This window comes from Pollicipes pollicipes, unplaced genomic scaffold (assembly GCF_011947565.3).
Source record: "Pollicipes pollicipes isolate AB1234 unplaced genomic scaffold, Ppol_2.1 Scaffold_6052;HRSCAF=7182_pilon_pilon_pilon, whole genome shotgun sequence".
NCBI lineage: Eukaryota > Metazoa > Arthropoda > Thecostraca > Pollicipedomorpha > Pollicipedidae > Pollicipes > Pollicipes pollicipes.
Window position 1 is genome coordinate 10820542 of NW_023596805.1, and position 26320 is coordinate 10846861.

At 48.6% G+C, this 26320-nt stretch overlaps 2 protein-coding genes across 2 annotated transcripts in view; one reads left to right on the forward strand and one right to left on the reverse strand.

The window, feature by feature from the left end:
- Positions 1–2983: 2983 nt before the first annotated feature.
- LOC119104450 (inhibitor of growth protein 5) lies at positions 2984–3763 on the reverse strand. Its single transcript, XM_037228150.1, has one exon. The coding sequence runs from the start codon at positions 3689–3691 to the stop codon at positions 2999–3001; it is 693 nt and encodes a 230-aa protein (XP_037084045.1). The 5' UTR covers positions 3692–3763; the 3' UTR covers positions 2984–2998.
- Positions 3764–16043: 12280 nt separating this feature from the next.
- LOC119104449 (long-chain-fatty-acid--CoA ligase 1-like) overlaps positions 16044–26320 on the forward strand; it is a 36737-nt gene continuing 26460 nt past the window's right edge. Inside the window, 2 exon segments of the mRNA XM_037228149.1 lie at positions 16044–16268; positions 17714–17762. Of these exon segments, the coding sequence (XP_037084044.1) occupies positions 17720–17762 (43 nt within the window). The 5' untranslated portion in view covers positions 16044–16268; positions 17714–17719.

The window sequence follows — 26320 nt, forward strand, 5'->3', positions numbered from 1 at the left end:
CCTATTTTGCTAAGAAGCGTCAGGAATTACGCTAAACGGCATGTTCTTAGCAACAAAATACTGACCTAGGTTACTCGAGGTCAGTGACCTACCCTGACCTTTACAAAATCCATAAGACATGTGTTGCGGTCCATGTCATTGGTAAATTCGAAATGAGCACCAGAAACCACCTTACTAAACCAAGCTATCAAAAAGAACAGCAGGTTAGCTTTCACCTCGTTCTGGCCTTCATACTTTACCCAAGGAATTACTCAATGCAATTAGCTTTAATTCTAAATTTAATTGGCCCGTCGTCTAAAAAACTATCTCAGATATGCATTGCTTTGTCTCACATATCGTTGGTTTATCACATTGAACGATTCCCTAGAAATGCCGTTTGCTGACAGCCATGGCCTGAATTTGACCTACCATAGGTTGGCGACCTTACAAGATGCGTATATTTTTTACATTTAGACATCCGACATTTAATTTTCTAAGGCTATGCCAAAACTGGCGTGGCTACGCCGCAGCGGTCAGAAATCATTTCGTAAAAACCTTTGAGGGTTAGTTTGACTTTCACCCGAAGGCATGCTAAACCTACCACTAGCTTGTCTTTCCGCAGTCTTAACCCGAGCCACCCTAGTCTGCTAGAGTGAATGTTCCTTCCTTCATAGTCAATACAATACTGTCACGTCCCGTTCGTTATGCATATTTAGACACACTTTCCCGTTACGGTTTAAATATACTTTGAACGTCGCACACTTTTCAATTTCACTACCCTGGCCAAAATGTCAATCGCATATTGTCCCAATTGGTGTCGTGTGGAAATTCTCCGGTTCGATCGTGTTCAATCGATAGCTTATTCGTGAAGCCAAGGCTCTCTCCACTCTATGAAGAGCTTTATTGGGCGCATCATTCACCAACATCGCAAATAGAGAGAGAAGCAAGCACCTGTCTTCCGGCGTCCAAAAGAGGGCAACGCTACCGATGGAGCATTAGCCATTGCCAGCTATCTGGTAATATAGGTACAATTGGTACAAACATTTCAGGGCATTATACAAGAGGCACTTTAGAGATGTAGGTTATAGGTGGCAGGCTGGTGGTTCACGATCTGGAACTCGACTTGATCGAATAAGCCTTATGTATAACGCCGGTTTAACTGAATCGAAACCGGCTCAAACGCCAGTTTTAGAAAAGGTGACCAAGCTAATTTCATAAGCGAGAGACACACCCATGGGATTTCTCAGCCCAGGTTGAATGTATCGCAGTATGGTTTTATGCATAACGACATAATACGCAACAAAAAATTTCATGATCTTACCCTTCTGAGGAAACTGCACGACAGCTGTCACGATGTTTTACGAGCAATTCCCTTCAGTCTTTTATAATTAGGTACATTCTGATCTCCGCCCCTCTATTTTGGAGCATATCCTGGAGCGCGGGCGTGCCGGGTGACAACGCTTTTATCACCAGATGATCAAAGAATTCCTTCACACGCTCGGACTGGTATTAAGGGGTCAGTGGGCCTCACGCAACAGCGCAGTCGCCCAAGGCGGACCTGGCGGTCGTTTCCAGATCAACGATCGATCGTGATCAGCCTCGGTCGCGCCAGCTCTCCATGTCAGTCGCAGGAGTTGTCAGTCCGATTTCAGTAGCTTTGCGGCAGCTGCAGCCACGGCGCACGAATAAATAAAAATAACCATACCGGATACGCTCAGCGCCGTTATATCAACCCGCATGATGAAGCCGGCTGAATCAGGGCTTCCAGGGAACCAGACGTTCCGTAAGTAAGGATAACGCCATCAAGCAGTGGGATCATATGTATTCGCCCGTCACGACACACAACACGAACTTTACTGCGTACAAAAGCTGCGCAACAAATATCTCACAACACATCAAATGGCGTGAGGGCAGTGTGGAGTCGGTTCATACGCAGACGGCATAACATTGCGTCGCGGCATTGTCAGACAGTGAGAACATGTGCGCTTTATAATATCTGCCTCGACTCCGTCATGAAGTCAAGAACCGCATCAGCGTGCGACCTGAACACAAACCGCGCGGATCACTACATCACTGCGTCACGTGACTGCAATGTTCACATCACACGTGTGACGGCAGCGGACACATCACACCGACTCACCCTTTCGCCGGGCATGTAGTCACACCGGCACACAATCCACAAGTTCGCACCAAAAGTACGGAAATTGGAACACTTATTGGTCCAACTGGCACATGCCAAACGGGAAAACCGCTCATGCAACCTCTGTCAACGAGCCAACATGCCGTGGCACATGGGCGCTGCAGAACAAACATGCCGTAGCACGTGGGCGTTGCATGGCAAACGCATGGTGTCACATGGGTGCTGCTCACCGCGCCGGGAACGCACCGGTGTCCCGCCCACGGTCGTGTGGGGATGGGCCACGGATGGCTCCGGAGATCAGATGAGTCGGTTCTTTAGCTGTTTCCGTTAAATCAATTTCTTTACATTCACTGATATAGGCCTGGTGGTATCGAACTGCTCTATGCTGGATTTATGGGAGCATTCAGTCAAACTTATGACGCCTAATTTTTCACGGCGCCCCGTGACGTCACAACTCAAGCGGATGAGAACAAAACATTTCCACCTCCACGCTGGATGGCAGCACACCACACAACGCGCGATCGCTGGCAGGTCCAGGACCGCCTCGTCCCGACCCTGACCGGCCATAGTTCGCATTGCACCCGCCCAAACTTGTACTTGATGAACCTTGTGTGGAGACGGTGCGCAGACCACCGCTCTCACTCACCGTTCTCAGACCAGCACACGCGGCCACAGTCCGCGTGCATTGTACCGGACGCATACGCAGGGTCCTCCACAGCAGACCAGACCCCGCACTCGCACTATCACCACACGCTTGTACTTCAGGCGGCCGGCGCCGCGCCCGGCCGACGTCTGCCGGCGCAGCGTCCGGCTCGACACCGGCGACCACATCGTCCAACCCCCCCCCCCCCCCCCCCCCGGCGGGCGACAGCGGCGCCGCTACTTCTTCTTGTCCTTGATGCAGCGGGGGCAGTACCACTTGCCGCGCGGGCTGGAGGTGAGGCCGACGCACGAGAAGTGGAACCACTCGATCGGGCAGTCCGTGTTGTCGCAGCCCACCATGTCGCCGTAGCTGACCTGGTTGCAGAGGCAGTAGGTGGGCTCGTTCGGGTCCACCGGCATGTCGAGGCCGTCGGTGGACACGGGCTGCGCCGGGTTGATCAGCTGACGGATGGCCGCCTCCACGGCCACCGGACTCTTGATGGCCTTGGCATAGAGCGCGTCCTCGTCGGCCGTCTTGCGCGACTTGCGGCTCGCCTTCGCCTTCTTCTTGGGGCGGGCCGGCTTGTCGGCCGGCCGCGCCGCCTGGCCCTGGACCTGCGCCTCGAACTTGGCCAGGTCCACGTCCAGGTTCTGGATGTACTTGTCCACCAGCTCGTACGTCTTGGTCGCCAGCGCCACGTTGTGCTCGCTGTGCTTCTTGAGCTTCTCGTACATCTTGACGATACTGTCCGGCGGGTGTGAGCCGCCTTCGGGCCCGAGGCCGGCCAGGTAGCGGTCGCAGCGCTCGTCGATCAGCCGCTGCAGCGTGTCGCACTTGTTGTTGCGATCGCGGATCATGGCGAAGTTCTGCTTCAGCTCCTGCGGCAGGTTCTCCAGGCTGTCCAGCAGCGTGTCACGCGAGGCGGCCATGGTTCACGTCACTGAAGGACGTCACTGGAGGGCTTTGCTGGCAGGTGACGGTGGTGAGCACCACTGGCAGACGTCTCTGAAAGACAGAGCCAACTGTCAATGCAATGTTGAAGGAAAGCATGATGCCAGTGCTCACCTTTCAATAGCTGCTGGATGATCATCCAGAAATACTATTCTGGAATGATCTACAATCCCTTCATTGAAATGAGCAACACCTACACATTGTCGGGTTAAGGTACATCATCTAGGTACCCAATGAAAAAACAAATTAAAATATTCAGACACACTCAGACACTTCATGATAAATACAATTCACAGCATTCTGTCCATATGAAAGACCAATGTACTGTACTAATTGAAAATGAGCCTAAAAATTGTCAAATTGCCCATTGGCATATTTGGCATATTATTATTGGCATATTAAATATATATATATATATATATATATATATATATATACATTCAGTGAAATTTTCTTGACTGTGATAGAGGCACTCCAAGCTCTCTGTTAATACTTCAATTTGGTATGAGTATCTGTTTGGCCTCTTTTAATGGCTCAAACACTCTATATTGAAATCAGGAGGTCCAATTTTCTGGCTTGGCACCCCAACAGTAGCTGCCTCAAACATATAGGCTCCCTAAGTACTCTATGGCATCTCAAACTGGCAAAAAAACTCTGGTTTTCTGCCTCAAGTAATCTTTGCAGCCTCTATGCAGGAAAATGTCACTTCAAGGGGAACAGGATACTATCACAACTTTTGGATAAGCTGGGAAAAGAGCCTGTAATGGGCAGAACCTATAGTTAATCAACAGTGCAGGCACCAGGCATATTCCAAGAGGCCTCTAGAGCTTAACAAGGCCTCCAAAATAAAAAACTCAGAGCCCATCAAGAGAGACACTCTTAGCTGAGGCAAGAGAGAGCCTAGGCTGCCAGGAGTTGCTCAGTCAGATCTGCCCACATCTTAGACAAAATTGTGGGTACATTACCCAGGAGGGTGTGTAGAATGAATAGCCTTGGTTGCAGAATGTTTGGAGGTATGGGCACCCTTGCAGATCAAGCACACCTATAGTGTCCTATGTGTCGCTTATTTAATGTGTCCTAACACTATGTATAGTGTCCTCATCAAGTGTCCTATCACCATGTCATTTAACATCATTGCTGCAAGGGCACATTAATTAAAATATTACATTCATAAAAATCTTAAATTTATAAACATTCCAGCACACACACCAAGATCAAGGATGCTAGAAATAGAGTTTAATTATATGCAATGCCAGCCATTCCTGCCACAATTAACAGCAGATGAAACCCCATAGCTTCATCAGCTGAACATGTTGTAAAGCCTCAATGACAATACCAGCACTGAGAAGCAATATTGACTTTGATGCGGACAGAAATTCACACATACCAGCTGCCACCACCTGTGGTGCAATGGTAAAGACTACTAGCACTTATTTCTTTTATGACATTATTAATGACATTATATCATGCTATTTGTTTTGTTATATTGTTTGCCTGGTACACATTCTCAGTGAGATCATAATGAGTGATGGCCAAGAGTACTTAAAGGGAGTATTCCAAATTTGTATGAGGTTCTTAACTGAAAATCCAACTTGCAAAAACTTTTGGAGCTGCTCACAATCCTGCCCCATGTAATATCTAAGCCTCTCTTGTTTCTGAGTTACACTTGAGTGAAATGAGAAAAGGTATATATGGGTAAAGGTATTTCAAATCATCTCAGTATTCAAGACAAGACTCCATAACAAGGTCATTCGAATATTTCTGTTCCATAACATGTGGGGCAATCTAGGCAAAAATATAGTTCATGAGATGTTCATATTGGGTGTTTGAGAGTGATCTCTAGGTGAATGGCTGCCAATTAGCCCTGAATTATTGCTGTGCATGGTATGCATACTTAATAAAACCATAACACATTAAGGAGCACATTAACTAAGCAAAAAATTGTGCTGTCTAGAATGGTCTTCCACTTAGAAAGTATACCAAATGATACCAAGTGAGCATACTTCATCTTATCTGATGCTTGCTTCAATGTCTTCAAAGGTGAAACAATCCCTTTATGGCATTATGCATTTAATAAGAGTAAAAATTAGTAATCATAAAGGGAACATCACATCATGGGGAGTCTTTGTGGGTCTCGGGCCCCTAATCATGCGGGAAAACCAAGCCCATGTCTTACATCAGTGCGTGACGGCCAAGAAATGTCCCAAAGTACTGAGCCCTGATGTCAATCCTTGACAGATATCAATACTCCTAAAGAAGTTACTTTTCCTACCTTCCTACCTTCCTATGTACACCCTTCCACGTTTGCACACAAAACCAGATATTTCGCTTTGTTCAAACTCTAATATTTGCTCTCAAAACTGGTATCCATCCATATTGCGAACAGCATGACATATGCAATGTCAGATTCCAAGGACATAAATAACGAGATCATGTAATCTGTTAAGTCTCCATATTTAAGTTAAAAAGTGTATATAATTCTACAGGTGAGGCATTTTTGGACGTTTTGTAGCTGCACAAGTTGCTCAAACCTGTAGCATGACTTGTTGTGCACCACTGAACTTTCACCCACATAGCGTCTGGCGCAAAAAGTACACCAAGAATTACCTGAAAAAATAACACCGTTCCTTACCTCGTAACTCAGTAATTTCCGCAGTTACCACCTAACACATGTACCCTTACACGTTCAATATCCCCTAAGCATTACAGGAACTGTTCGCACTGAATTTTCAAGGCCGTAAAAGACAGCTAAACCATCCGATGATTCTGGCTTTTTTCTCGCTTAAGGTTATCATGACGTCACTGGGGCCAACGCTTCAATGCGTGACTGGCCGCGAGACGCCGGACGCAATACCGAGGAGCAATTGGAACATCGAAATGATTTTGCGGATACAAATAAAATGCCGATAGCGGAAAATGTATGTGATAAACCAGCCGATTACGTGGAATTTTATGCGATTAGTATGATGTGCCCTGCAAGCCTATACGGCATATCAACAGAATGCAATAGCATGAAAACTGAAGACGCATGTGCAACACTTATTCGCAGTAAGACGGCAGGAACATCGGACTGTCTGCATACCAACAACGAACAAGCTGTGATTAGCAGACGAGTGTGAGCAGCGAGCCGATTGCGTAGATTTGATTATGAATATTGTGACACGCGTCGCAACCTTTACAGGCGGCAAGACATTACAATGCAACCTTCGGCCTCATACGGCCTCGCGCCCCGTACTCATAGGGCCGCCGAGGGTGCACGTGAGTGGCCAGCGTGGCGGGTGTGTTGTTCGTTGCATTTTTATTTACGCTAGATGTGCTACATGCACCGTGCTTGGTCCATGCCTACCTATATTCCGGCGTGCTCGGTCTGTACCTGCCGGCGGGGCCGGTCGTACTCGACCCGTACCCGCCTACATCCGTGCTTAGTCTGTGTCTGCCTACGAGACGGCCCGAGCTCGGTCTTTACCTGTGCGCGGGGCCGAGAGTGGCCGGTCCACATCTACCTGTACAGTTACCGTGAGTGTCAAGAAACGTATGCTGCGTTCTTGAGACTTTTTTTGCGTTGCTCTGTTTAACGCCCAAGTGGTATGGGGCAGCATTATAGCTGAACAAGTGGAGGTGAAGAGTACGTATGAACTCGGGAGTGGACAGCACGTATGAGATAAACAAACGGGGGTTAAGGGCAAGGGCACGCAGCACGTAACCCGGGTGTGTGCAAGAACGGTATCTGGGGCCCTGTTCTATTTACCCAGAACATCGTTACTGTACAGCGATGAATCTCTGTGTGTTTCATGCAAGTGGCAACGCGCTGCAATCACTACAAATACTACACCCCTGAGCATAGTTTGTTTTTCCACGACCGCTCAAAAGCCACGAAACCGCAACGATGTCAACCAACAGTCACGAGTGCAAAGAATCAGGGGCTGCACGCGCGTCAGTGTGAGCATGGCTCATCGCCGGCCGGTGTTGGTATCGGTCACTACTTGTGCAGTATTCCGTGGCAGCATTTGTGCCTTGCAACAAGAAAGGAGTTGCTTCGGTGCCTGCTCTATACCGCTGACTGAGACGGCCTGAGCAGGGTTCAGTGGCCACCCAAGATCGGCAGGGTAAGCGGAGCCGAACATTACGACTCGTTAAATGAACCTTGCTCGGCACGGGTCCCCGTAACACTGTGCCTCGCAAAAAGGTTTGGGATAATCGTTCAGCGCATGCGCTACCCGGCTCATGATTTTGAGCACAGGGGCAACGGAAATTCTCCTTAATTGGAGGGGCTTATACAGCCTTTTTTGTTACTTTTTCAGTCAAAGTCCGTGGCGCCAATACCAAATTTCAAGAAAGGTGGGCATTTATTTCTCCTCCATAGTGTCCTTGCCCCCCTCCCCATAGGTGTATTCACTTCCTACGTCGATTGAATTGCATCGGCTTGTCGGAATATAAGCTTGCAGAGCATCCGATCATGCTTGTCATTTAATCCTACCTGATCGGTTTGCTCATATACGCATTGATCCGTAAGAATGTACTTTTTTCGCTTTTCACACGGATTACATTCTGAACCTAAGACAGATAAGCGCTTGTAATTAGCACATCAGAATACTCGCCATTGAGTGTCACGTGTCGGCTACGTGGTTATGCGCACTTACCCACAACAGTGATGGCGTGAGCAATGTGGGATGAGGGGGACAAGGACTTAATGAGGGGTCCCCAGCCGATGGGCCCCATACCGATGGGCCCTTTTATTTCATGATGACTTCTGATTCGGTCGTAAAACCAGACTGAATACCACTATATCTCAATGATTTTAAGTGCCTGCATCACCTCAACTGTGTGAAGGAGTCGCTTCGGTGCTTGCTACATGCCGCTGGCTGGGAAGGCCTGAGCCGAGGTTAGGGGCCGCCCAAAATCAGCGGGATGAGCCGAGCCGAACATTACGGCTCGTTAAACGAAGAGGACACGAGGACAAAGAAGGGTACATCGAGAGAGGCTCGAGGAGCCCTTGTGACTGACGATAAGGAACGAGGGCCGAAGGGCTCGCTGTAGGTCATGTTTAGGGTCCCGGCTCGCAGGCCTGGAACCTCAGTTGGCTGCCGGATGGCCTTTTGCAGTGGTGAAGTAAGCACAGGGACACTCGGGTCTTGATTCTGGCCAGGGACCACCAATACTGAACAGTCGGATCTTGCCGGTCTGACCACTGGGGTCCCATTTCCCAGGCAGGAACAAGGCCGGACCCGCGATTTGCACTGGTTGGGCCCCTGAAACAACGAGTGCCCAATGTTTCGGTCAGGGACCCACAGTGTCTAACAGTGGGTGCTATGTCTGCAAGGTGTACTGAGTCGGCCATGAGGACATTTGCTTAACAGGGACAGGGGCAGGACCCCGAATTCCAGAGGGCTTCTTACGTTGGTCGAGGCTCTCCAGCAATGAAAGGAGATGTAACAACTTGCGATGAGAGGCTACAATGAGACAATGGAGGAACTCTGTTTCAGTCAGGGGCTCCAGTACCGAATGGGGAGCCGTCCATTCGGTTAAAGACAGGGGTCCTTTTAGAACCGAACTGAAGTCTTTGTGCCAATTATTGAACACAATGGCGACAAAAGATGGGTCATCTGGGTGGGTCAGAAGGCCTCCGGCGTCAAGGAGGGGAGCAGTTTGATACGACGCATCCCTTTCGACGCCTCCGAATCGACCAGGGGACCTGCCGCCGTACCGCCAAAATGGCAGCCGGTAGGTACACTACGCTGAGACGGAATGGTCCTTCAGCCCCAGACCTTGGACGATAATGTGCCTCTGGCGCTCTTCCCACGGAACCCCTTGCCTGGCACAGGAAGAGTGGTCTCATGAGTGCTCAATGGGGTGGTGCGAAATTAGCTCAAAATGGAAAAAGTCATCCCATGTCTGCCTGGGGACGTTCATTTTTTATAAAGTCGGCATGTGAAAGAAATTGATAAAATATTCGAGCGTGCGCGCTCGAAAGCTTAAAAACAGCAATACTGATGACTGCGGCGGAATTTCCGTAAAAACCGAACAGCATTGGCCGCTGCAGATAACACTAGGCGGGTAGCAAGTCAATTTGTACCGTTCAAAGAGACTGGGGACATATTTCACCTGTACCATATTGGAGCTGCTCTCCAAGTTAGCTGACAGGTACAGCAAAATAAAAAAGTCATTCCATTCTTGAACCTACCATTTCCACCACCACCAGACTGCAGCCCAGATTGTGGTGTCGTAAATGCTAACACGTTCCTGCTATCAATCTTAAAATTGCACAGATAAATGAGGCGTTGCAGTTGATGTCCTAAAGCGATCAAAAGCTCTTATTTTAGATACCCATCACACGGGTGTCGATTTGTATTCTTTTGTGAGAGCCCTGCCCCCCCCCCTTTCCAATGTTGAGTTGAACCTCTCAAATGTTGGCTCGCCCCCTCCCAATGTTTTTGGCTGGAATACCACAAAAAACATTGGTAAAAGATAATCATAGCACGAAGACTATCTTCTTTCATCTTTCTGTGTAGTGGCGTCTCGTAGCACTCTCATAACAAAGAGCCATAGTTGCTCTCACCACAGGGTAAAAATCGTAACGGGTGAGTGGATAAACGATGGAATAAACTTCAAATACATAGCGTCATAGTATACGCAATGGTTTGTGAGGTTAAAGTGAAAAGCTCTGGAATATGGGGACGACCTATGTCGTTCATGGCTAACCCCGTCCCCGTCCCCCACAACCAAACTGCGTGTCGCCTCCCATGACCGTCATAGAAGAGCGCCATCAGCGCCCTAAGGTGGCCTTTAAAGGAGCGCCTTCACGTGTCGATCAGAAGAGACGCGTGCGTCCAGTGCCTGTTCCCTGGATGCAGCCCTGCCTGACTTCTACACTGCCTAAATTAAGGACTTTTGTAAATGATACAAAGATTAAAAACATACATTGCGTTTTATCAAAGCAAAGTGGGCTGAATCGGGTGATAAAAGAATGGGGGGGGGGGGTAGGTTGAACGGCCCCCGGTTCACCCCCCCCCCCCCCAATTATTCACAAAACTTGACGCACCTGCGTCATCATGTTTGTCAGCCTGTTAGCCGCCACCTAATGCTACCCACTGGGTTGTTACCGCGCGACCCTTAAGATTGCAAACCTGGGCGTCGGGACTTTTATGAGCATGCATGCTCAAAAGTCGTCCTTTAATTTTGTTCTAATTGATTCTGAACGGGGAATGGCCATTTATGGGCGGCAACGCTTACGTCATGGTGGGCCCAGGTGGTCAGCATTGAAGGGATTTTCACATTTGAAGATATTGAAGCAAGCACCGGATGTGATGAAACAACCTTGGTTATAACTATTGTCTATTGGTGTAATTTTTAAGTGGAAAAGACTGCTCTGGACAACGCATTTCTCTTTTTAGTCAAAATACTGCTCAGTGCGTCATGATCTTATTACGTCATCGTACTTTGCATAACATTCATTGAGAGCCAATTGATTGTCGTTACTTCGGGAAATTGCGCTCACGAACGCCAGATATGAACGCATCAACAACTATATTGCTTTTACCTTGATTGCCGCATGACTTATTGAATGGCAGGATTTCAACGACGTTATTATGATGTCATGAATGCCAAGGTGGCGTTGAAATACTCTCCCCGATATACCTTTCTCCATTTTTGCGGGCGTTTAGCTCAGAAACTAGATTGTCTTAGGGTCTTAAAGGACAGGATTGTGGATAGCACCGAGAGGTCTTCAAGATGGCTATTTCTTTTCAAAACCCCATATAAATTTGGAGCTCTCCCTTTAACAAGACATTTCCAATTGCGTTATACCACAAAAGACCATTACTGAAAATCAATTCGAAATATAAGGTGATTCATGAGGCCAGATGTTTCAGTTCAACTCACTTATACAACTAGTTAGAGCGGCACACTTTCATTATGTCATCGAAGCCCACATCACTAACGAGACGTTGGTGTGTCAAAAGGTTCCGGCTCGGGTAGATTTAAAATAAGCAGTTTTTCTCAATGTCATAAGCCGTCAGCCATCGCAGCTTGAAGGCATCCTCCGAGCCTTTCGGGCTTACACGAGCAAAGTAAGCCATCTTGGGAGCCTCTCTGTCCTGGCCTTCCCCAGGCAAGTGTGGAACTCACCGGCCAAGGATCAGACGGCGTCCGGCTAAAAGTCAGACAATGTGTAAGACAGACAGACAGACAGACAGACACAGACATTGGCGCTCACCACTTACATCAGTGCATAGCTCCACCCCGCCGCCACACCTTCCTACCACAGCTGAATCTCCCTGTGTGTTTTCTAACGTCACGCGTAAATGGAAATGGCCCTTGATTTTCGTTTGATACAAACGAACCTTAAAAACAAAGGTTCCGGTGGGCTCTAAATAATCTACAAAAATTTCCTCCTGTCGGTCTGAAGGTTATTGGCGACTAACGGGGTCTCGAGCGGTCTGCTGTCTACGATAGTTTTGTGTCTCTTTCTACTGACATGATGTACGCTGCCTCAGTATAGATTGCTGTGATGTTGATTAGACTGAGCTCTGAATTCTGATCATTTATCTTCTTATGCCGCACAGTCAGCTTAAACTCTTCCCGCGACATCTTTCCCCAGTCTTCCGTAAGCCTCTTCCGTAAGTAGCGATTCGGCACTGTGTGCGGTGGGTGAAATGACTTTACTTATTATCTTTGAAATTCTTACTAACGACTGGTAGATGTGCAGTCCAAAAGCGGTACATGGTATCTTTTCACAAGGGCCATAACCAGAATATCTTAATAGGACCCGGCTGCCGCTTCCATAGCGGGATTGTCTTCCTACGAACGAAGAAGACTGCACCACGCATGCGTGGTGCAGGAGAGGACTGCATGCGTGGTGCAGGAGAAGACTGCATGCGTGGTGCAGGAGAGGACTGCATGCGTGGTGCAGGAGAAGACTGCATGCGTGGTGCATGAGAAGACGAAGGTCTTAAGTCTTTATCAGGTAAGACTGGCGTCTCCTTTGTTAGGTAAGAGTAACCTCTTACGGGGGGGGGGGGGGATGGGCTTCTCGTGCTGGCTACGCCTATGGCTGGCTACACCCCGAAACTCTGCGACGGGTCGGTTGAAATATTGCACCCAAGAGATTTCTAGGCGGCCCGGTTGGGCTTGTGGGGGACCCATTATCGGACCTAAGAGGTTTTGGCATTTCGGAGTTCGCCATTCCTCCAGTTTGAACGTAGTTGCCGCGTCCCTATCGGCCTGTGTCTTTTCGGTTGCGCTGCTATCGGCCTGGGCCTTTTCTGGGTATAAAATATATATTTTCAAACCTAATGTGCGTCATTTCCGAGTTAAACAAGACGTGGGTCCATCCCGGGTCTAAAAGGTTAGAGGTGCTTTTTTGGCACGTGAGATGCTTACTTTTTCATCCTAAAATGGATAGTTCCCGATTAATAAGGGTCATTTTGAGCCCATTTTGGCTCTAACGGACCTGAACCTCCGATGGGCCCTTCCTGACCGAAAACGAGTCCTTCCCGGGGCCGGGGGGCCTTTCTGGGTCTATAGGGGGATCTATCTGGGTCGATGAGGTGGGGAGGGGGGGGGGGCTTATCCTGATCGGAGATGGATCAGTTCCAGGCCTAAACTTACAAAGGCGTTTATTACCAGGAAATGGGTTCCTTTCATGTCTAAGATGGGTACATCCTAACCCCACACGTGCCCGGTGGCCGGTTGAATACCCTTCACCCTGGTGGGAGTCAATTTGAGCCCCTGAGATCCTGGAGAGCTAAGATAGCTAGAGACACAAAATTCGCAGGGTGAGTTGCCCTATATGTGAACTCACTTATGGCTGAATTTGAGTTTCCTGGGTCGCAACCTTGGGGTCGATTAAGGTCAAACAAGGTCAAACTCCAGATTGGCGTCCCAAAGTGTCCCCAGACTTCTTCATACAAGGCCGCGAACCTAAATACCTATTCTAAGCAAGAGGCCAAAGGATTTCAGTTAAGATCAGTAACGTTATTTAGCCCTTAAGAGGTCTAGATAACCCAAAACTACGACATTACTGCTATTTTGTCATTCAAACAAGCGTCAGGGAATACTCTTGGTGGTATGTTCCCAAAAACGAGATGTTGGCATCGGTCATTTAGGTCAGTAACCTGATCTGGGCTTAAAAAGGCTCATGGAACACGTCTGCGGCCGTCCCTGTCAATAAATTGAAGCTTTTGGAATGGAGTACAAGAAAGTACTTCATATAGCAGGCTCTAACATAAAAATAGGTTTTGTTAAAATAGAGTACAAAAACAGGCTGTTGTGCTTAGTTTTGTTCTCGGTCTGACATTCATACCTGATCCTAGTTCAATGAAATTGGTTTTGAGTCTAAATTGAGTTGGTGTATTGCCTGAGAAACTGTCTCAGATGTGCATAGCGTCATCTAGCTCTTCGTTGTCGCATCAGATGGAACGATTTCCTAAAAATGGCCTTCACTGAGAGCAACAGCCTGATTTTGACCTGCTATAGATCAGCGACCTTTCAAAGCACCTTCAGTTTTTTATACAAAAAATCGGCTATTCAATTACATATGGCTATGTAAAGTTTGGCAGTGAAGACAGTGAAGGGTACGCAATCAGAGGGTGAAATGATCCTGTACCAGACACGAGTCCGGCAACGAACGTGGTCCCGGGGCTCCATCTCATTTCGGCCAGGGGCTCCATTCGCCGAAATGGAGTTATCTGCCAATTTTTGGACTCCTGCATTGGTAAGCGACCCCTTGGCGTTAATAAGGATCCCTACGCCGATCCCAATGTGTTTCGCGTCGTTACAGGATCAATGATCCGGTCTGACGACCTTCCGCGTCACGAAATTCCTAAAAACTCCGCCGAGGGGTCCGGCTTCTTGAAATTTGGGGAAAAGTTAGTTTTGGCCTTTGCCTCATGCATGGAGGGTACTTTGCCACGCGGGTACACAACCACTGGCCTTTTGAGCTCACAACCATCTGCCCATTTCAGACCAAAGATGGCCATTCCTAGGCCAAAAATTGAGACCAACCTTTTCCAAACCTCTGTTTTCCCGCGTTTCTCAGCGAATATTAGGTCCTTGACTCGAGACGAGCTTTTTGTAAATTTATAACGCAACTTTTCCAGACCTGAGAGAGCTCTCTTTGGGCCTGCGACGGGTCATGTTCCCGACCTGAGACGGATCCTTTTTAGCCTACAATGGGCCCTTTCAAGACCAGAATGGTGCCCCACCATGCTTGTAAGTGACATGGGTATTTTACTTTCTTAAACTGAGCTGTTTCCAACCTAAAATGGCCCTTCGCGGACACGAAACAATTCCTTTTTTCAATTCAGATAGGCTCTTTTCGTCATAACATTCAGATGAGCATTTCGTGTCACAAAATTCCTAAAAGAAATTTGACCCTAAGACGGTCAAAGTACTGTACAAAGTGTACGTGGGCTCTCTACGCTTGCTTTGATAACATAATAAGAAAGTATTGCCGCGTACAGGAGGATTTCTTTTGGCCACCTGAAACTACGGAGGATGAAAGTAGGCAAAAATTTAATGCTGCTTCCACCCCAAAATGATATGATGAGCTGAAGTTTGACCTAGTTCCCCCAAATAAGCCGCAACTGACCCCAAACAGCTTGTCCGTTATCGACGCGAGTGCAGTCCCGTGTCGATCTCTGCAGCAGTTCCCGCGTAAGCATTTTCAATTTACATGCCGATTTCATCACAATGGCCCGCCGCATAAGCTTGCAAAAAACGTGATCATATTCGCCATAAAGTTCACGTAATCAGCCTGTCGGTAAACTGCACCTGTACCCAACAGCTTACTCAAAATCTGTGCGAAGGTTCCCGCTGATCCGGCTACCCCGCAAGGTCACGCCCAGCGGCTATTGGCCATGTCGCATTGAAGTCTTGGCACCAGTGACGTCACTACCACGCACAGAACATTTGAAAACCTGACATATGGCAAAGCCCACACACAGCATCCCTCGCGAAAATGTTGAACCAATAATTGCAACAGATGCGTCAAACTGGATCTCTCATGGTGTGCCAGATATAGTTGATATAGAAGACATGCTCAAGATAAGACTAGGGTAATGGGAAGTGTATGTGTTCAAATTGCTAGCCATGAATCAAAACGTTGTAAATTCAGATTTTTCGGGTAAGAAATAGCTGTCTTCAACCTCGTTATATAGTTTATTTCACTCCATATCTTAGATATGCCGGATCTTTCTACTAAGCTGTAGTACAGTATCTAATTACCCAGTCGCGCTAACTGGCGCAAGCAATGCAAACTCGGCGCAGAATGGTTTGGCTACGGCGTGAGGTGGTTGAATTTTGACGCTTAGTACTTACAATTAGGATTTCTGCGCCGAGTGTGCTGGGGAGCGGGGAGGCCGAAAATACGGGTAACAGCTGTCCTCTGTGCTCGAATTGCCTCTTAGTATTACTTATAGTCCTGTTGTACGCTAACTGCCAGAATAATCTGCCCCGTGCCACTCAGTGGCCCAGCGGATTGACGGGCGTCGGCGTTCTGCTGCCGGTCATTCAACCCCTGCTGGAGCGGACGGCGGGCGACAGTGTCGGCTTGATAAGGTAAATGCACTACAGTTCTTTTTATGAGAGCAGGCTTCCAGTCGAAGTAAATCATATGTTCATGAGCGGTATGGTATGCAGGCAATAGGTCATATGATGCTAGGTTGGTGTGAGTTTAAAGTAGGTACCAGATCTATTGTATCCAGCAAAATGACTACTTGTAGCTGATAGTTCCACTCATACTTGGCTATGGTTGTGCCTGCCAGAGCCAGGGAGACAGAAGATGAGAGGAATGTTGTATTGCTTTGTCAGTTATCATTTTGGTGATAGTCCACATTGCAAATTAACATGGATGACTCCTGATATATGCTTATCTGCACATCAAAGCTGATTATCCACCCCTAGGATTATTTCTCTATTGTGGGGATGCACTATAGAATTGAAAGTGCTCTCTGACTTTGTTGTATGCTGTATTTTGTAGTCATAGACAAGGTCATGGTGGGCTGGGCATACTATGAGGGTGATAGCCAGACATTGCTGGAATCAAGAAAGAATCCCAGGATACAACAAGAGTGAGGTTTTGTGGGATCCTGGATCCACCCTTGCCATCCAGGCACATGTCTGGCAACAGCATGACCCATGAAGGTATCAGCTTCCTTCAAAATCATTTGACCAGATATTGTACAGATATTAGCATATGCAAGTGCAATGCAGGTAAAACTGTCATGATTGTCAAAGAAGCAATGACAATGGGACCACCAAAACAGACAACAAGGAAATATATACCAGAGAGTGAATAATATTTGGGGGCTCACATAATGCATCAGTTGCGAACATAGTATTACCCACATGCACAATGTATCATAAATGTTGTCTGATGCACAACTAAGCTGCATGTTTCTCAACTGATTTTGCAAAGCAGATGCAGCCAATGCTAATGCAGAAGTGAAGATGCACAAATGTTGACTATTGCAACCTTTAACATGGAACCCCTTGGCCTCCCAGATACCAGATAATCAGGCGCATGCTGACAACCAACATGGTTCATGGAGCAAAGCATGAAGTGTTGCAGGATGTAGTAGATAAGGAAATAGCAGGTCACACTTAGCCAATAATTACACTGTGCCCACAGTTCAGTGTTTCTCAAATCAAAGATGGTCCCCCCAGAGTCATTTGGTCTTTACCACCCTCCACCCCCCACAGGCCTCCACCCCCCACAGGCATTAAGGATCCACAAGGATCACAGGCAGTTGGCAGTTAAAGCTGGTGACAACGGTTCCACAACGTCTAAGATGCACCATAGGCTATCGTAAAGCTTGCAATGTATGGGACATTGCCTGCTGCTGGCAACCTTCTGAGGCTGTCATCCCAGCCCAGGCATTGCTTCAGTGTTGCAGATGCAGAGTTGTGCTACTGTTTTTTTTTATTCATTTTTTGAGTTATCCAATTTCCTTATGTTTGATACAATGTTTTTATAGTTTCTACACATGTGCTATTTGTTTCAGCTTATCATGGACACTTTGAATACACTAAGAGAAAAGGTTTCAGCGATTGGTAAGTTTTTTCATCAGATATTGTCTTGCTGTAATACAAAGAACTACCTATGTAATCCATAACAGTTGGTGAAGACCATGTTGCATGTTGCTAAATTAACATGTCAAAAGACTATGTGCACCAGGCATGAAATGTGCGCACATTGTCTATTTTTGGTCATGTGTGCATCATCATATGCACACATTTTTTTCACTCATGCATGCCAAGCAGCATTTTCTGAAACTACGTTTTTATATGATGCACGCATTGGGCCGGACATTAACTCGGAAAGCATGAATGGTGATGGAAACTGGCAGGCTATGCCGAAGTCCGTTACTTTTCGCGTGTTATGCCGTGCGACATAATTGCTGACAGAATGACAGGACTGACCGAACGATTTGCCTGGCAAAATGGCAGTCCAGAGATAATGACAGCATCTGACAAAACAATATTTCGGACCAAGTGGCAATCCTTGACAGTGACATGTCTGACAGGTTCGTAATTTCTGACGAAGTAGTGACCTCTGACACTGGGCATGTCTGATAAGTTAGGAGATCTCGCAGAGTAGCAGTCCCAGGTCATATGATGTCATGTCTGATTGGCATCACCTGCAGCGGGTCGGCAGAAGGACACATCCGACGTCTTCCCTATGTCTGACGTGTTGACTGAACATGTGACACAGTAGCATTCCGTATTGCGCGGGCCTTGTGTCGCGCGGTACCGATGACAGACCCTGACAAATTGACACATCTGACAAGCTGACCTGCTTTGCTTGGACGACTTCTGCTCTTGTCTCGAAAGAAACGTGTTGCCGAAATATCAACCCATCTATATCTCCATTCTCCCGGTTTTTCTCCAAGGAATAAGGCTATTACTTCTGTCTTTTCTAGGCGGCTTTCTGACGAAAATCTGGAGACCTGTCAAAATGACGGATCCTGACGTGTAGACTGACCAGGCAGTCGCGCCCGTAGTGGCAACCGCTGACGAAATGACAGATCCGAGAAAACCACGATGCCTGTCAAACTGTCAGGCGAAGGCGTCAGGCCAGCGTGGACAATTTCCATCGTGAGGAGATAAAACACTGAGATGGCGTGAACTACCACCATGTGATAACGTCGCGTGCTTTGAAAAGCGAGAGGTTGTCGGGAGCATTGATTACGTCAGTGAACGAAGCAGGCTGAAGTATATTGATATGTTGAACCAGACACGACTCCGCCTGCCCGAGATTGCTCTTGGATCAATGAGTCGTCGCCTGGATCACGGCCGGGGCTGGCCGTTTGGGTAAGGCAGGCCGGCGAACTTAAGGCAGAAGGACAGTCGGGATGTGGAAAACAACTGGATGATTCGTGTGGTATTCATGCACTCCCGAAGTGATTAAGTCGTTTGAATCGCACCCGACCGCTTTCACCGTCGCGCTAAGACAAGTCAAAATGCAGCGATACGGCTATACCAGCCAGCCTGCGTAGCATATTGCAGTCTGGTAAATGTTGCCGGTCGTATTTAAATCCCTCAAATCAGGGTCTTTCCGTTAGCTGAACATATGAACACTCAAGCTGCCAGGGTGCTTACGGCTGAAGGCCAAAGTGACGCCACATTTTCGTACCCCTCCATGTATGGATGAGGTGAATAAAGTCAGTTTATGCCGTCCAGATTTACAAACCAGGGCTGTAAAACCATGGATAAAGGTGCTGTAGATGTGATGTTATCTCGCAAGAAGGTATATCGGGTAGGTTCTTCTCCATTGTTGATAGCATTTCTCTCTATTCTTGCATCTTCGCTACAAAAATGTTGATCTTGATCTCTCCCTGTTTTGTACTTCGCTCTTTTATACACTATTATAACTTCTATGCGTCTTCTTTTTACACGTTTGAAGCTTCTTAATCAAGCATATTGAATGGATAAAACCTGCCGACATCTTTTTTAGTTGGATCCAAAACAAGCTGTCGCGCAGTCTCGCGATCTATGTAGCATCTGATCTGTGTCAGTTGTGTCTTCCCACGATGATAGCTCTGTAGCTCTCGGCTGGACATGGACCTGATGGGAGGTGAGCATGAGGCACTGATACCGCAGCTGACTCAGTATCCTGGGTGACCTAAACACCCCGCCTAATGATCAACACAGCCATGATAAACGCTGCCGTGAGCGCGGTGTGCACAGCGTCTCGAAGCGAAGGTTCTACAGCCGAGGGCACAGCGCAAAAGTAGCCATATTTCAGTCGGAAATTTGTTGAGTTTGACTAACCGCCCTTTGAACTTATTAATTTCTCGTCCACGTGTGAGATTTAGAGAATCGTTTGATATGCTGAGTTCATTTGATTTTATCTGAGACATTCAATGCAATGCGTCTGATTTTTCGTTGGATGGGTTGCGGCTGTTCTGGTAAGAATACATTTTGGATAGCAGAGCCTATTTTTGCAACACGAAATTATGAGCGTGTGTGCTTTAGAAGGATGTCGTGTAATGACATGGGCAAAACACAGTTCAAGTTCGCTTTAGCCTGTGATTAGTAAGTCATTCGTGGATATAGCTTTCCAATAAGCGTCGTGGCTTATTGCGAGTGGCCACACAATCATAGTGCGGTTAAAAGCGCATTGGTTCGAAGTTTTGTGTGAGCACCCTCAGGTGAAGCGCTGTTGAATGTTGGGCTTTGAGATCACCGACTGAATGGCAAAAGTTCGCGGAGCGGGAGTAAAGCAATGAAGACTGAACTTGGGGAGTTTTCAAAAGCTTAAAAACTGCATTTGTTGTATGACCTGTAGAAGTAGGCGTCATGCCACATCCCTCTGCAGCCAACAGCCACTGCCCAGCCACTATTTTGCCTGGTGGCGGGAAGAGCGGGAACAATTTAACTGGGAATATGATAGTAAATACCTTGTGTATGTTGGTGTCAGAACAATATAATTTCATCATTTGTAGTCTGAGCGTCTCATTCAGCGTGTCACATAAAAAGGAACGTGGCGCTTTGGAGTCAGAGTGTAGAGCTAACCGTTCTGGATGGCGTAAACGACTACAAAGCGATATTGCCAACCGTAGTCCTGCGAGCACGGACGGAGAATGTCGGCCGCAGCTGGTGTGGCCAGGCGGCCAGATTCAGCACGTTCCAAATGTCGATGTCGAACATTGTGCGACTGTTAGCGCTCAGCCAGCGCATTGACAAATGACGCGAAATTTATATGCAGGCGTGCGCGTACGACACATTGCTTGCGTACAATGCTATAGATATGGCGGTTGAACACATGGATGGATTTTTTCAACACAGTACAGGCGCCTCCCCGTCGGCCGCATGGTGGTGAGCCTGTCGACACCTAGACCCTCACCCCTACTCACGCGACGCCACGACGCACGCGTGTACCATCGCTGGGCCTCTTTGATGACAATAATTGTCCTGCACACCTGCGGCAGCGACAGTTGTGGGTTCTAAATGTGCTCTCGTGACGTCACGGACCACCCCCGGTGGAAGAAGGGTTGTTCGTATGCCCACTGCGCCTTATGCTTTCGTTACAGCCCGTTTTTGCAGCTCGCTGTACATGTGGCAGGCATTGGCGACATTAGAACGTCCAAATGGCGTTTTCATTGTTCGGTATGAGCCACTTGTGTTTTCAACACTTGCTTAGGTCCATCATCCCAACGTTTTCTGGAATGAATTGGATCGATTACACCCACTACAGCACAATGCTCGAAAGGTTCTGAGGCATTCCCCTATCTGTAGTGCTTTGAGACGTCCTTTTGGTATCATGTCTGCAAGTGTACAGCTGAAGATCGCAGGCAGCTGGCTATTAACTGTTAGGGAATGGTTTTGACGTCGCGTTTTGCTGAGTGAAGTTAAATGACTTCAAGCTTGCTGGAGATGCGACGAAACGCACCACAAATATTTCTTTGAAGGCAGAGTCCCCTACCAAGCATAATTTGTTGCGGGAACCAAGACCACCATCCCAGTGGAACAGTTCCAGTTCACGAGGATAATTGTCCCGGAACGACCGCACCACGCTGTCGCGGCGCTGGCGCCCGTTTTAGCGCGGCGCTGCGCCAGTTTTCAGTTGACCGTCAAAGACGAGCCAAACGCGTGCGTTTCTAGGGCACGAAGCCACATGTCTGTCGCACATCTCTAAACGTCTATGCTTTACCAGCTGATCTGCAGGGACAACCCCAGCTCAGGTGCAAGTGTTCAAACTACGACCGGGCAGAAAAACCACCGTCGAGGCCACGCGCAGCGCGCAATGTTACGTCGTAACGAAAGGGGCGTGGTCTGTGTCGTGACGTCACGCGTCGACGACGCACCTCCAAATCGATGGTAGCCCGGCTTCGGATTGGTCCAGGGGCGTCGGGCCACTAACCAGCTGACTGTATCGATTTTGCCGGGAGTCGCGCTAAGGTCCACACTCGCGTGCAACCCTATGGAGAGATAGACTGTTTGGAAGGCTGTCAATCCCGCGGGCGTTTGGTCCTTGATTCGAAGCGCTGTCTACACGTGAATACCACCAGGACCGGCTTCTCGTAAGGTCAGTGTGTGAGAAGCTCTTGCCGCCAGCTAGGTGGGCGCTGAGAAAGCCTGCCAGGGAAAAGCCGTTCATTTTTGACAGAGGTCTGTCGTGCAACTTGTGTGCCGCATGCGCTGTACTTATGTTGGGCCTGTGGTAACTGTTCACTGTGCTGTTTTCCTACCTTTCGCGACATTGAGTCTGTTGACGCGGCGTTCTGCGGTGTGTGCAAGTCATGTCGATTGTAGGAAGGTCAGCTGAGCAGGTTTGCACGTATCGTGGAGGTATTGCCAAGCCGGGTTTGGGGCGGGGGCAGCAGCGTCCAAACCTACGTGGGCATGGCCATGGGCTCCGCCACAGAGGAGTAGGGGAGGTGCAAGTGCCCCAAGTTAGGAATGACTTAACCTGACGCAAATGAATACTGCTTCGGAAAAATCTTAAAACCTCGGTGTTCCCCAAGTTAAAATTCGTGGGGAGGGGCCCTTGGCCCAGTTCACTATTCCAGACCTGACGGAAAATGGGCACAGGGCTGGTAGTAAGGGGCGGGCCAAATATTCAGAAATGAGATTACGTTACGTTACACATGGAGTTTTCCTATTGCGTACCCAATACTCAGCTAGGGGGAGGGAACAGCGTAACTTTACGCTCAGTAGTGTTTGCAAATCATGCTAGCATTCTTAAATGCTATAAATCCTTTGGGCCGGGTGTCATTCACTTTCTTCATGACAAGCAACACACCCGTTTTTGCTCTACACGTCTAGCTTAATGGGGGGGGGGGGGGGGGGTAAACCGACGTTGCTTTTAACGCAGCGAGCCAGGTGAGTCGGGTTTTACCCATTGCAATCTGCAAAATTGGGGCACCGGGTTGAAAATAGCAAAACGTTGTGACGTAATTAGTGGACGACCGTCGAATGTCGAAGCTAGACCGGGGCGGAATTTTGAAATCAGTGATTAAGTTTTGCAAAATCATCTGGGGAGAAGAGCTTTGCAGTGAAAATGGCTAAACTCATCCACGCCCCCCCCCCCCCCCGCTCCCCCAAGTTTCTTCCAGCTGCTTTAATCCATTTTCTTCTAAAGGTGCAATGGGTATATAACTCAATGGGAACGTGACCCCTTTTCTAAATCAAAGGTACTATGGGTCATGTGTATTGTTTTGTTTAAGGGAGTGGTGTGCATTTTCACGTGTTTTGAACTGAAATTAACACCTTTAAGGTCATGCGGTGTAGTTCGCAGTCCTGCCCTGTTTAAGAGCTAAACCCCTTCAGTTTCTGAACTAAACGCCCGCGAAGATGTGCAGACTTATCCAGGTTACCCAGGCATCTGTGGCGCCTTAATACCACTTGAATCCCGTCATCCCTCTAGCCACGTGGCGCTCAAGGCAAAACAGTTAAGTCCAGCCGCCCACACCTGGCGTTTGTGAGCATGATATTATACAGCGGTCGTTAGTGCGACCTCAACCGATGTTTTGCAACCTGGCTGACGCATGCAGTCTGTCCCGGACAAGCGAGGTGTCGCGAGGATGCAGAGCGAAGCGAGACAGTGGGGGTGGGGCATTGTCACGGATGGCTTTTAGTGCTACGCGATACAAAAAGTTGTGCATTCTCGCTAGTTATTACGGGAATAAGACTTGTAATGGAATGACTTAGGAATAGCGCTATAACCGAGTATGTAAATGCAAGTAAATTTATTAAACGCAAGGATAAATATGCAAGAGCTTCACGAGGAAGAGCCAAAACACGAGCATATACCGGTATTTGGCTCAGCAAGCACTTCCAGCCCGTACTGCCATCTCTCGGGAGATTGAAGACCCACGCGTGAGTGCTGTCATCTACACGTTCCATGACGCAATTAACAATGACGTTAACAATGACGTATTGAAAAGCATGTGCACTAAAAAGAGAAATTGCGTTGTCTAGAGCAGTTTTTCCGCTTGAAAGTACACCAAGTGGTACGAGTTACTTCATTTCATCATGTCTGATGCTTGCTTCAATATCGTCTAATGTGGAACGTTCCCTTAAAGTTCCGGCGTACGCCCCGCCCCCCACAGTTTATGGCGCGTTAATATGCACGTGACTAAACGGTCACCATTCAAAATTCCAGGTAGACGTGTGAAAATACGATGATCGAGAACATACGATACATACGATTTAAGTAGTTACAATACAATACGATACGTACGATACAACATGGACAACATGCTCTCATCCCCACTCCCCCCCCCCCCCCACCCCGCAAGCTCCCCCTGTCCCCACACATATAGCGTTAGGAGTGTTTCTGTGTGTAAAGGTCGACACCTCAGTGTACCGTAAGACCCATATGGAACATCCCAGTTGTGCCTGTGGCACACCTTGAAAGGGCTTTACAATTGGCCGTGGACCCGAAAGAGCAGCGTGGAACTAATGCTGCATGTCACATCTCATAGCTTTTAGTCGACATTTCCTACGTGCCCACGGATGTGCCATCATGTGGGAGTTCTGACCTAGGTTGAGAGGTTGACCTAGGCCCGTGCGCCTAATCTGGGTATCGTCGGATGAATAAAGACACTGCTATTCATGGGTACACACTTAAGAGGTTCCAAGAAAGTCCTAAACTTAAAAGAATAGGCAGGAACCATAGAGGTTAGTCCGTTATTCCAGGGAAAGGGCCTAGAAACCAGGGTCGGTCTGGCGCTCCGAAAAGGGACATTCCTCAAATTTCTGCTCTTCGTCAAAGCATGCGTCGACGAGCAGCCGACGGGCTTCAGTAACGTCCCCCCGCCCACCGTTCGCCCTGCTGCCCCGCGGCACCTCCGCCTGTCCCGCTGGGTCAATACCGGGCTCGGTGTGCCTCCCAGCAGGACGACACCGGCAGTACGGACAGGTCACTCCGTCAACACGGCACACTGTGTCGGGTAATGGGCCCCAGCGACTGTGGCTGCCGGTGCCACCGGGACTTGGATTGCCGCCGCCGGCTGATAGTTCCTAGTGTTTGCAGTGGTCGCTATATATATATATATATATATATATATATATATATATATATATATATATATAGATACACAATGTAGGCCACTATTTATAGTGTCCTGCATTTGGACTGTGGTGCTGTCAGTTTTCCTGTGGAACGAGAACGAGGGCACTCACGCGTCACACTGGTGGAATAATGCCCATTGCGGCAGTTTCCACTGGAGTGAATAGAGTCCAGCAGTGCCATGAATGGTACTTCATTTATGTGCTTTGTTCATGCAAAACAGCACCTATGAGAATGAGCCTCAGTGGTATTGCGGGTTTGTTCACGTTCCTGGCGATAACGTGTCGTTAGAGATCCTGATTAGACACGCTGTGGGTCCGCGAAGGTCTGAAGGTTTGGGGCAGCTTTTAGCCGCGCAGATAGAAGACTGGGTGCCCGTAAGCAGGAAAGACACTGCCAAGTTGGCAGACCAGCGCCGCCTCTACCCCGTGGCACATGGCTCCTGCCACACGAGTCCGGCGCGCTGTGACCATGACCCTTTCGAGGTCCAGGTCTCGGATCCAGGGTCCAGGTGTCCTGTGTCTCAAGGGTCCCGACAGACGCCGACTCCCTCGCGTTGTCGTTGACACAGGTCTTACGAGGGCGGTCCGGACGGGTCCAGGTCAGGGGAGCGTCGCGTCAGGCGCCGCCCTCGCCGCGTTTTGTTCCGCCCAGGCGGCGATCTGTCGCCGGTGGGCTATGGCGCCATGTCACACCGGCGATCTTTCGTCGGTGGGTTATGGCGCCGTGTCACACCGGCGATCTTTCGCCGGTGGGCTATGGCGCCGTGTCACGCCGGCGATCTTTCGCCGGTGGGCTATGGTGCCGTGTCACGCCGGCGATCTTTCGCCGGTGGGCTATGGCGCCGTGTCACGCCGGCGATCTTTCGCCGGTGGGCTATGGTGCCGTGTCATGCTGGCGCCTGCTGAGCATGACATGAGGGCCGGCGGCATCCGCCGTCGCCGTTGGTGGAGCCTCGTGCTATAACGTGCACAATCACGGCTAATACCGGACACAATGCAAACAGGTTGGCCTTTCTCCTTGCGCCTGCACGCGGCGTCGGTATTCGTGCCGTTCTTTCTGCTCTGTCCGTCGCTTCTCAAGGGCGCTCCGT